The following is a 13,027-nucleotide window of genomic DNA, read 5'->3' as shown; positions in this document are numbered from 1 at the left end:
TAGTAGGGCTGGGAAAGATTCCTGCCTGAAACCCATAATAGCTGCTACCAGTCAGTGTCAGTGATACCAAGCTGGATGGATCAGTAGCCTGACTCAGTGTGAGAAATTTCCTGTGTCTCTTTTAGTGCTCTTCCCTGACATGTGTATTGGGGCAACAGTTAAAATGCTGCCGCACCAGAGCCACCTCAGCTCCCAGCGTGCCAGGCAAAAGGCTCACTCACATAATTTTGACATAAGTGGCAGTGGCTACTTATATATAAATCTAAGAGCCAAGAACAGTCAGTCTCTCCCATAGTCCCTTAGGCTAGTACAGTTGGACGTCTCTATACCACTTGCCAGTAAGAGGATGCATGTTCAGGAGGAATGACGCAAGCAACTGTTTGAATTCTTGAGCTGATCATCCAAACTTATTCAACAAAAACAACAACGTTGTGGTGTCCATCCATCCATTTACCTCTTTTGCTGCATTGTCTCCAATATCCATTGCTCCTAAGCTGTCAGACTGCATGGGTGGCTCTCAAACCAGCATTTGTGAGTTTCTGCAGCGGGTGTGTATAATACGTATTTAAAACATTAGTATATAAATAGCTTCCACCTCTTGGTTAGATCTCCCAAACACTGGGAATGTTGTGGTGTTTTCAGCATTAATTTTTCTACTTGGTCCCCCCTCCCCTTCAGCTTCACTTTCTCTTCAAAGGTGGTGATGTTTTGATCAAAACTCCACTGAGTATCAAAACTTGTGTGTTTTACAGACTGTGCAACAGGAAACCCACCTCCTACAACCCCTCTGCTCTCCCCACTTCCTGTTCAAGTACAATGCATGTGGCAGAGAAAAGGCGTCACCGAAATGCAGAAATGTAAACAACTGTCAGAAGTCAGAAAAATTAAAGGTCTTATACTGTGTTGATTTAAAGCGCAACACCTATTCCAGCCAACACTGATTTCCTGGTCGTGATGGAAGCCAAGAGGATGACCATGAAAATATAAATTGGAACTTAGGAAATGCTGGATTACTTTTTAAATATATGTACATCTGTATCAAAAGAGTTCTTGGTTGCCAGCTATGAGGTAGGAAGTGATTCCATTTCTTTAAATGTAAATAGCAAAAAAAAAAAGAATTCATGTCCTAAGGGCTTGCTAACGTTTTGCCTTCCAGATGCTATAAACAAGTTGGGGTGATTAAAATAAGATGTTTTCATGCTGAAATCCAAAGGGATATATACATTCATGTGGGTAATACTCAGGACCTGAAAGAGTAAATACAGATCTGACTACTGGTTGGTCTGAGATGATATGTTTTATTTTTTAAATCAACTGGCTTTTAAACATACAGCAAAATGTGATTTTTAGAATAGGCATTTCTCATGCATTTTTTGGCTTGACTGTTTGTGGTGTTTTGCTTTTCCTTCCACTGGTGTTGCTTTTTTGGCTTTCGTTATTCTATTATTCCTCCAATATTGGTGCTGTTTTATATTTTGCATCTTGGGTTCCTGGAGCCACATCCTGAGTTCAAAGTGTGTAATTGCATGGGTGCATCTGTGTCAGTCACGGTGTTTACCTGCAAACTTCATAAGCAACCATTTTGAAAAGTATGGTGTGCACACCCACATATATTTTGCATGCCAACTTAGACTGTGATTTATACTTACAGGCACCATCTCAAAGGCATATGTTTATTGTGTTCTGCAATCAGTTCCTGAATGTTGCTCATATCAAACCTGGCCAGTTGGTTGGTGCCACACCAGATCAAACATATATATGTACACATCTAACATTGTTTTTAAAGAGGGGTTACTGTTGCATTGCTTAGAGATGGGTTTTGCTAAAGATTTGTGAGAAATGTTGCAAAGAGGGGCTACAGTTCCATCTCTCGTCTGATGTTGTCAAACGAATTTAAAAATAATAATCTGAATAACACTGTACCTCTCCTGGCCCAGGGAGATAGGTGTAATTTTCCTTTTTAATATTTGGACAGGGGTCTGGGAGAATCTTGAATCTCTAGTTCATCTGCCAAAGGAGTTCATCTCTAGTTCAGCTGTCCAGAGGAGGACAACCAAAATGGTCAAAGGCCTGGAAACGATGCCTTATGAGGAATGGCTAAGGGAGCTGGGCATGTTTAGCCTGGAGAAGAGGAGGTTAAGGGGTGATATGATAGCCATGTTCAAATATATAAAAGGATGTCACATAGAGGAGGGAGAAAGGTTGTTTTCTGCTGCTCCAGAGAAGCGGACACGGAGCAATGGATCCAAACTACAAGAAAGAAGATTCCACCTAAACATTAGGAAGAACTTCCTGACAGTAAGAGCTGTTCGACAGTGGAATTTGCTGCCAAGAAGTGTGGTGGAGTCTCCTTCTTTGGAGGTCTTTAAGCAGAGGCTTGACAACCATATGTCAGGAGTGCTCTGATGGTGTTTCCTGCTTGGCAGGGGGTGGGACTCGATGGCCCTTGTGGTCTCTTCCAACTCTATGAGTCTATTCTATGCCTATTTGCATCATTATTTTTCCTTCCTATTGGAATCAATCATATAAATTATGTTGCGGCACTCTCTTTCTTTTAGAAGCTTCTATAAATTTACCCCTTAATTTTGGCCAGGCCCTCCTGTCAGTGGCCTCTGTATTCAGTAACTGGCAACAACGTCCCTGTATGTTATCATATAAAAACTGTTTGAACTATTCCTTCTGGCTCCTGTCAGTTTTGAATTTTGATTGTTAGATCAGGCATCCCCAACCTTCAGCCTTCCAGATGTTTTGGACTACAATTCCCATCATCCCTGACCACTGGTCCTGTTAGCTAGGGATCATGGGAGCTGTAGGCCAAAACATCTGGAGGGCCGCAGGTTGGCGATGCCTACCTTAGATGATGAATTATTTGTTTTTGGTAAAGCCCGTGTGGGGTAGTATTTAGAGTGTTGGACCCTGAGCCGATTAGCATTCCATCTGGGACAGGAAGTGAGGCTGAAATCCTATCTCCACTTGTTTGGGAGTATGCCCCATTCAACTTAATAGAATTTACTTCTGGGTAGACACATATAAGATTGCACTGTGTGACTCGTTCATTAGTAATGCCACAGCCAAGCTGAGTACTGATTAATGGAAGAAGCCACAAAGAGGAAGCTTCTAATTAAAGAACAGGACCCATGAAAAGTTTTGATAGCATGTTGCTTGTCTGTATTAGACAGGCTGGCACTGCTACTGTATTAAATGGGCTGGGGCTCTCTTGGGTGGATCTTCTCAGAGCAGGCCTGAAAAAAGTTGGGAGGGCAACAGAAGAGAATGCTGGGATGCAACAGGCTGCAACAGTGTCATCTGGATAAAAGGGAGAGAACAAAGGATGGCAGTTCCAGAATAATGGCAAGTGTGGTAGCCACCCTGTTCACTTATCTTCTTCTTCTTTGGCGATCACTCATAGCTGAGTAAGATTGTCTTCCATAAACACGGTTTTAACAGTGAGTCCGTAAGTGACTGTGGAGGCCAATTCTGGATCCACACGTCCTTCCACAGTGGGGACATAGGTTTCCATGTGGGAGTTGATCACGGTGCGGATCTGCCAAGCGTGCCTTCCTCTTAGCACGTTTCTCCCTTGCATCCTGAGTTCGAGTGTCTTCAAAGCCCATGACACCTTTGGTAAAGGCTGTTCTCCAACTGAAGCGCTCGCAGGCCAGTGTTTCCCAGTTGTCAGTGTGTACACTACATTTTTTAAGATTTGCCTTGTCTTTAAACCTCTTTTGTTGACCACCAGCATTACGCTTTCCATTTTTAAGTTTGGAATACTTACGTGCTCTCTGGGTGCTCCAAGACAGGTGTTTATATTGGGATGGGTACTGCTCATGCATATTATATTTTTGCAGCATCCATCAAAATGTCAGCCTGTATTTTTTCATTTAATCTGTATCTATCTTTTCTGCGGGTGGCGCTGTGGGCTAAAGCCTCAGCGCCTAGGGCTTGCCGATCGAAAGGTCGGCGGTTCGAATCCCCGCGGCGGGGTGCGCTCCCGCTGCTCGGTCCCAGCGCCTGCCAACCTAGCAGTTCGAAAGCACCCCCGGGGGCAAGTAGATAAATAGGTACCGCTTACCAGCGGGAAGGTAAACGGCGTTCCGTGTGCGGCTCTGGCTCGCCAGAGCAGCGTTGTCACGCTGGCCACGTGACCCGGAAGTGTCTTCGGACAGCGCTGGCCCCCGGCCAATAGATGTGAGATGGGCGCACAAACCCCAGAGTCTGTCAAGACTGGCCCGTTCGGGCAGGGGTACCTTTACCTTTACTATCTTTTCTGCAGAAAATCCATTGAATTAAAAGGAATATGCTGCCAGTAACCCATTTGCAATATCCAGATGCCGCTGTCCGGAAGCACTGTCTTTCCCATTCTTTTAATATTTCTTTGCCACAAGGGGGCAGACTTCGACCAGTTAACTGTTCATCTCTTCCTATTTCAACTCAGAAGGAAAGCTTACTGCCACTTGCAAGTAAAAATCTTCTTTCATTTTATTAGATTTCTATGCCACTTTTCATTGAAATGAATTCCAAAGCATCTTACAAACAATAAATAAGAATAACATGATTGAACAGGTAGCCGTGTTGGTATCTGAAGAAGTGTGCATGCCCCCGAAAGCTCATACCAATAACAAAACTAAGTTGGTCTCTAAGGTGCTACTGGAAGGAATTTTTTATGATTTAACATAGTAGAACATCACACATAGAGCATAAATCCTATAGAATAATTAACAAATCATTGCAACCATTAATCTGTACTATCTATAAAACACTGTAAACAATGCATAGCTCAGTCGGTAGAGCATGAGACTCTTAATCTCAGTCCTGGGTTTGACCCCCATGTTGAGCAAATGATTCATGCACTGCAGAGGGTTGGACTAGATGATCCTTGTGGTCCCTTCCAACACTATGATTCTATGATCACAATTAAAGCAAAAGTTACATTACATGATTAACAAATCAATGCATCATTTATAATGCATAAAACAACATTAACAAAACAGCAACCAAAAGATAAACTAAGCACTGTTAAGTTCATATACATACTCTCCTCACCCCCATGATTCCTAATCTTTCCCTCTATTCATTAAAATACACATTCTCATATGATGCCCCTGGCAGCAACTCCCTTTTGATGGTTTCCTGGGCTGAAGATAGGGCAGCACACGTGAACCAACCACCCCCTGACAGCAAGCAGTCTCTCTCCCCTCACAGTTTTCGTTAGACTGTGAGCTGGCAACTTGTCCAAGACCACCATGCAGTCAAGCTGCATGAGAGAGCTGGTATTTGAATTTGCACTTCCCATATCCAAGCCCAACAATCCAGCAGCCTCTGCAACCTGCACAGTGGCTCTCCTTTGACTTGGGCGATTTTTAATAGCCACCTGGTGCTGATGTGTCCCTTACCAGCAGAGCAAAGCAAATTTAGAGTAAATCTGTGTCTGTTCTCTGAGCAGCAGAACAGAATAGGGGACCTGTACAGTTGGCACTGAAAGACCATGCCGGAGTGGGGAATCTGTGGGCAGACATTGCTGGACTCCCACCAGGCCCACGCAGTATGGCCAGTGATTTGAGATGATGGGAGTTGTAATCCAAGCACATTTGTAGAGCCACAAATTAGTTGTCACCAGGCAACAGCATTAACATTCTACCTTTTTATGGTATTCAAACCTCATAAAGCTTCCTAAGTTGACTAATTTCTTCTTTCTCAGTGACCAGACAGCACCCCACATACTGCTGTTCACACATTTCTGCCTTGGGAGCAGGGGGTGAGGGTAAAGATGATGTAACCTTTTCCCCAGCCATGCTCTCTAGTGAATACGCTAAAGTCTCAGAATCTGTACACACCTGGTGTGCAGTTTTCTCAGGACAGATGCTTTTTTTTCTCCTTGGACCGTTTTTCTTATTCCTTGACTCAGCACTTCTGTGAACTTGGCTAGGACCCTTCAGCTTATAGTCAGAAACAGACATTTGATCCTGCTCACCTAATGGCTTCTGAAGTCTGAGACATTTTATGTGTTTCGCCACCAAACTCTCTGAGATGTGTTGGGAGTAAAAGTACACAGTCATATTCCTGGTAAATTAGAAAAACGCATCTCGGTTTCTGAGTCACAGCCTCATGTCTAATCAAACAAGCATGTGGACCCACAGCTTTGACAGAAAGCCCCAAGCCTGGACTGCCGAGAACCACTAGAGATTTTTAGTAATTGTAGCACATCTGATGGGTGACTCAGAAGATTTGGTTGCCCTGTCTTTTCCCTCTCTCTTTTTCTGCCAAGAACTTTGGGATTTGGAGGTTACAATGAATGAAATCATCTGGTTGGGAAGAGGTTCTGGTTCTTTTATCTTCTTTTACTTGATGAGGTGGCAAAATAATGGCTGCAGTAATGTGTGAACTAGTGTTGCAGAATATATTTGGAAGGCAAAAGAGCTGAAGGGGTGACCTCCGTGTATCAAGGGGAAATAATATTGTTGATGATTAAACAGTGTACACTTGTGTGCAATCCACACTAATGCAGACTGGACCTTGATGTCTAATTAAGGCTGATACAGCAAAAACAGCTTTGGTGAATTTACTGAATCCACACTGGGTATTCCAGAAGGGCAGGGGTGCAAAACCATTGCACAACTCCAGATGTTGTTTAATCACAGCTCCCATCATCCCTGGCCATTAGCCATCCTGGTTGGGGCTGAAGGGAGATGGAGTCCAACAAGATCAGGAGAGCCACAGGTTCCTCATCTCTTCAGGAAAGTATGCAGTAAACAACCATAGATGTGGCAAGTATTAAGGCTCTTTACATTATCAGATTAAAATGCATCTAGATCATGGGTTTTTTTCTATTTAGATCAAAGCTGGTTGGGGGAAATGCATCAAAAATAGTATTTAATTAAAAAAAAAACTAGGATGGATACAGGCTAGATGTGGATTATAGCTAACACCATGCACACTGCTTCTCAAACCAGCAGTAGGAATGAACTGGATGTGCAGTAACTGGGAGTATGTACAGAGCTGTAGATACTTGAGTCCATATCCTCTGGTCCTCCTCAGACTTACAATGCCTATGATCTGAAGTGTAAATATGATACTGTGGTACCTCGGTTTACAAACTTAATCTGCTCCAGAAGTCCGTTCTTAAATCAAAGCCATTCTTAAACCAAGGTGCGCTTTCCCTAATGAGGCCTCCCACCGCCTGTGCCCTTCCACCGTTCGGCTTCTGTTTGTAAATCGAGGTAAAGTTCGCTAACCGGAACACTACTTCTGGTTTTTGCGGAGTTCATATACCGAATAATTCGTAAACAGGGCAGTTCTTAAACCGAGGCACCGCTGTACTGGAAACCTCAGCATCATTAAAATACATAGCATCTTTAGCTGGCTACTAAAAACACAGGAGTTGAGCACAGGAGATCTGATTTACTGGCAACTAAAAGATTCAAGCTTGGAAAGGGAAATTAGCAACCCAGATTAGCTAGAATAAAAGTCTAAGGAACCTTCATTGAAACTGTACATGGATACCTCAGACCAGAGAAGCCCCATGTCTCCACTGTGCTACCCTGTGGATCCCATGCTGTGCCCACAAGTAATGGCCTATTTGCAACTGATGAGCACTTACAAAGACAAGCGAATACAATCCTTCTGTATGGTGTATCCCATTATAGCAAACTGTGCATGCACAAAGAATACATTAGGCATTGTTTTCTAAATGCAAAGAAGCAACTACATTTAAGCTAGAGTTCTGAAAGGCAGGAAGGATGGTAACCTCTGCATAATCATGGTCTAGGTGAGAGCCAGAGAGCCTAGCTGACTACACTGCAATCCTCTGTTGTATGCATTTCTGAAAGCTTTGCAAAGAGAAAGGTGTTGCAAGGTTATACCAATGACAGCTTTGCTCCCTGCGACCTGCATTGACATCTATCTCTTTTCCCCAAAAGGGGCCGCTTATCTTCGCACTTTACCACATTAGGGTTTCTCACAATAATCTTCGACAAAGCAACTACAAAGCCTTCAGGAAACCACAGGAAGGGTGGTGAATTGCAGGGTGTGTGTTCTGAGTTGTGTAGGGGGAGGGTGTTCTTCCCAGTTGGCACATCATGAGGTTCTTCTACGTATACACTAAAAGAGTGGAGATTTTGTGAAGTTTAATTCCTTCCACACTAGTTGTTTAGTCTGAAATGGGTGTCCTTTGTTCACTTGGTTTTTACAGATAACCCAGATGATGTCATTGTTGAAAACAAGTTAAATTTCAGTACAGTTGAGGGTTTAAGGGACTAGTACCCCTTTAATTAGTAGCTTCTACTTTGTCCCTTTATTATAAAGTGGTTAATTAGTTGTTTCCTGTTCACTCACCTGTGGTCACTCCATTCATAAATTGCCTTTAATTAGTTCAGTACCTGAAGGTTATATGTGTTTAGAAGAGGGGGGTCTTTGCAGCCAAACCATTCTCCCCCTTTTTTTTCAATTAGAGCAATTTTTGGAATGGCAATATAAAATATAACATAAGTTAATGGGTTAAGTATTTTGGTTCCAAATAGGAAACCTGTAATCAACTCACCCCCACTCCCAAAGGGTACTTCGGGGACTCTCTAGATGTATGTCTCCTGGGAGAGGCACTGTCTTATGTCAAAGATGGGGGGCATGGGTGATGTGGAAAGGCTGGAAAATACGTTGCTTGGAGCAGCCCTCTTGATGAAGGGTAGGGTGGTCATGTGTCCTATGACTTGGAGGACAGACTTCTATTTTAATGACTGCTGTCTTTGAAGGGCTGTCTAGTCTAAATCATATTTAAATATAAAGAACCATACGGGGGAGAGCAAGAAGGGCCCTGAAGGTGCCAATCAAGAGTTAGCACCTTAGACAGTAGAGTCAAGTTCATCTCGCCACAGTCTACCCCACTATATATTGAGATACATTTAATTTCTATTTAAAATATAATAATTATTTATAAATTATGCCTCTATACCTAAAAATCAACATATACTAATATTATGCAAATCTGCATCCCCTTTCCATCTTCTTATTTGGTTGTTCCTTTCCCTCCTTTTGGGGGATTGTATGTAGTGTGTTAGTGGCTGCTCTAACAGGGACTTAACAGGGAAAGGTCACCCATTTTCCAGGGTGATATATTGGAGAATCGAAATCTGCTGTGTTGCCCTGTTGCTGTGACACAAAGGCCCCAACCCTTGGCCTAGTCCCTTTCCAATAGCTCCACACAAGCCTTTCCAGAAGTGTTTTTATTATCACAGAACATTGTTCTTGGCTGGGGGAGGAATAATCCATCTATCTAGACTATCTAACTAAATATTGCAGATGAACAATGAGCAGATCTGCCATAAACTGGGCCAGATCAGAACCAGTGCAAAAGAGGTTGTTGTGGGCCAGCTGTCTGGTGATATTGGGCCAGAAAATTTGTGTATGAGAGAAATTTTGCATCCTTGGCCAGGACCAGACTTCATGGGGTCCTTGAAACAATGCTGCCAGTGCCACACTCCTCCCCTCTTTCCAGCCAACAGATTTATGCAATGCAGACTTGGACTCTCATTCCAAAGTGGCACCACTGCCCATGCACTGCTAAAACACCACCCCTTGGCCAGGTGAAAGAGTGCTGCGTGGCAGCACATCTGTAGCGGCCAGTGAGGGGCTCATCTGATCTCCTAAGGACCTTGGCCAATGCCTGACTTGGTCTTCCATTGGAACTGGACCTGTTGTTGGCTGTGCTACTGCAACGTTTTGAAGGGCTCTGCAACATGTGCACTGTTGGCTCCTTTGAAGTAAGGAGACAGAAGCAGAGCACCGAATGTGCTATTTTAAAACATGGCTTTGGAAATGGGTTTGATGTTTAAACACCCACATCTTAAGGTGAATGGTTTAAAATGTACGTTTCTTGCTTCTCTTCAAGTTTGCTGCATATGGGACAAGGAGCCTTGTGCTGAGTCGGAACAATTGCCCGCCTACTCTGCCTGGCAACATGTCTTCTTTTCCAGCCTTGCTTCCTGTGACCCTTCCACAGGAGATGGTGGAGCTTTTGTCATGAAATGCATGTGTTTTTCTACTGATAAATACCCTCTTCTTTGTAACAAAGTCCTGAAGCGGGGTGAGAAAGTCTCAACAAGCAAGGGTTATTAGGTGGCCCACAACAAGCTACTGGAGGCATCCCAGTCCAAAGGACAGAGCTTCTTGGGAGTTAAAAATTGTGGTTCTCTTGAGCGTTCTGTGACTTGGCTGCAAAACCCTCTGTGTATATACCATACCCTTAAAGCACATTTGAAGTGATGCATGACTTCCCCCTCAAAGAGTCCTGGGAAATGTAGTTTGTTAGCGGGTTGAATTGTAGCTCTATAAGAGCTATATATAAGAGCTATAAACTACAGTTCCCAGCATTCTTTGGTGTAAGCCATGTCCTTTAAATGTATGGCATATACGCAGTCAGATGCTCTGAATAAACATGGGCAAGGGGCCTGGCAGTGCTTTGTCTGTCTCACTTCCCCAAAATGCAGAATGAGGTCAGAAGCATTTGCAAATGGAGGGAAAGTATTCACTATAGTTAAGTACAACAAAGATACATGTGGAGGTGTGCTGGAAGGGAGAGCCAAGAATAAATGCAACCAAAAGATATCTGCTTATTTGCTAGGTGGGAAAGGTTGTCATTCATAGACAGCAGGGAAAGGATGCAGGGAGACAACTAATGGGCAAAGATAGGGAACCATCAGCCACATCTGTTGGGGACACACCACTGGTTCTGTGCAGCTGATCTCCCACCCTTTTCGGAGCTGTACAGTTAGCTGAGAGAGACCGAAAAATAGCTGCCGATAAAGCCTCACGAAGCCTTGCTATCAAGACAGCACCCTGCGGGACATCCCTGGGGATCTGCACCAGCTGGGAGACACTGATAGGCTTCACTGCCTGCCCTCACCCTCACTACCCTGGGGACAGCCGACATATATAATCTCCCTTCCTTCCCCCTTCCCTCCTTCGCATTGCCTGCTCTTCCTCTCTGGGTCTATATTTGTCTCCTTAGACCCTTGTCAGCTGGTCCCTGTAGACCTGTCTGCAGACTTGTCTCTGCTCTGCTGAATTTGCCTGGCTACCCCCAGCTACGCTGCCTATTGTTGTTTTTTAACTGACCCCTTTCGGTAGGTGCTCCAAAAAGCCAGTAGCTTGTGCAGAGAAATATTCTCAGAAGCGTCATACCGCTGTTTGTTAAATAAAAAGCAATGTTGCCATTAAAGCTAGGCAAAAGCATTTCCTCCTAACAACTGGAGGAGTAAGAAGGAGGCATGGGAGTAGGTGATTAAAACATATTCTCTCTGAGTGTCATAAACATTCTGAAGTAACTTCAAGCATGGAGGGTTTGCTGCAGAATACCGAAAAGGGGGCCCTCCTTCTTGGTTTAAATTCTGTGTGTGAGTTCTCCAACAAGCCTGGCACTTCCCTGAAGCAATATTCTGCATATATGTGAGCTCCTCAGTGCTATTCTTCTAGAAAAATAGGTGCTGGAATTCACCATGTACGCCTCCCTCATTCTCTTAGAATGGCAATGGCGCCCACCTGAGAGGTGCCAGGACTGTGTTCCAGCGAGTTCTGGCTGGGGAGAAAAGCCCTGGGGGCTCCTTCGGATGGTTTGTTTATTTGGCATTCATTCTTATTTGCATGCCCAAAGTTTACAAGATGGTTAGACCAAGTCCCCTCTTTATTGAGTTGGCGTTCGGTTTACAGGGCAGTTACACAGCAACAAGCATCCATCCTGATTTGCCTGCAGGGTGTCTTCCCGTTCATCATTCATTCAATCCATCACTTTTCAGTGCATTTCCCTGTCACTTGCCTAACCGCAAAAAAGACCTAGTTTTTAAAAAGTGGATTTGTTGTGCTATAGCGACATCGTGTTTTAATATACTCTAGGTAAAGGTAAAGGGACCCCTGACCATTAGGTCCAGTCGTGACTGACTCCAGGGTTGTGGCGCTCATCTTGCTTTATTGGCCAAGGGAGCCGGCGTACAGGTCATGTGGCCAGCATGACTAAGCCGCTTCTGGCAAACCAGAGCAGCGCACAGAAACGCCGTTTACCTTCCTGCTGGAGTGGTACCTATTTATCTACTTGCGCCTTTGACGTGCTTTCGAACTGCTAGGTTGGCAGGAGCTGGGACCGAGCAACGGGAGCTTACCCTGTCGCAGGGATGCGAACCACCAACCTTCTGATCGGCAAGCCCTAGGCTCTGTGGTTTAAGCCACAGTGCCACCCGCGTCCCAGTGCCACCCATGTCCTAAAGTTCTGGCATGCACTTGAACCCTTCCTTCCAAAACTCACACAACAGACAGAACTTCATATCTCTTCATTTCACCAAGCTATTTAAATGGCCACCTGCACCTATACGGACCTGTCCCTGATCATAGGCATGCCATCATGACCTGTCAGATTGGTGAGCAGGGTTTTTCAGTGGTGGCTACATATTTGTGGAATTCCCTCTCCAAGTACACATGACCCCTATTTTACTGGACTTTTAAATGGACCTGGAAGGTGTTTATATTCCAAATTGTTTTTAATTAATATGTGTGGGGCTCTGAATTGTTTTTAACTGCTGCTTTTTTAACACTAGAAGGTGAAGGTGATGGTGGTAATTATTGTTAATAGTACTATTTTTATTATTAGTCTGACTTAATTAACCATATGGTACATTTTGTAGTATATGTTTTATGTTTTATATTGGTGTGAGCTTCTTTGGGTTGGTGGGGGCCTTGCCTATATAAATCTTGAAATAAATAGAGAAATACTGCTTCATCATGGATCCAGATGCATCATCAAATTCAGAGAAAGCAAGTGATGTACATGCATGTGCGAACAAGCCCTCTGGTACTGCCCTTCTGTAAGCGTTTTTTCTCCAGTTAAAGTACTGCTGTTAGGATCACACAATTGTATGGGTATGGGTAGAAATTGAGGTGTATGACATCAACAATGTCACAGGTGCTGTCCAATAAGAGCCTGCGGTGCTTATGCAATGCATTCCAGAGAGCACTTCAAATTCTAGTGACCAGTGCTAGATGGAGAAGA

The 13,027-nt window shown here is 43.9% G+C and overlaps 1 protein-coding gene across 1 annotated transcript in view; it reads left to right on the top strand.

Moving 5' to 3' along the window:
- The first annotated feature begins 769 nt into the window (after positions 1-769).
- Positions 770-13,027, top strand: part of CCND3 (cyclin D3) — a 74,281-nt gene continuing 62,023 nt past the window's right edge. The window contains exon 1 of the mRNA XM_082227185.1: positions 770-1,068. Within this exon, the coding sequence (XP_082083311.1) occupies positions 1,003-1,068 (66 nt within the window). The 5' untranslated portion in view covers positions 770-1,002. The remainder of the gene's footprint in view (positions 1,069-13,027) is intronic.

The sequence above is a fragment of the Podarcis vaucheri genome, assembly GCF_965113315.1.
Source record: "Podarcis vaucheri genome assembly, chromosome: 6".
NCBI lineage: Eukaryota > Metazoa > Chordata > Lepidosauria > Squamata > Lacertidae > Podarcis > Podarcis vaucheri.
This window is presented reverse-complemented; position numbering and strand designations above follow the sequence as displayed.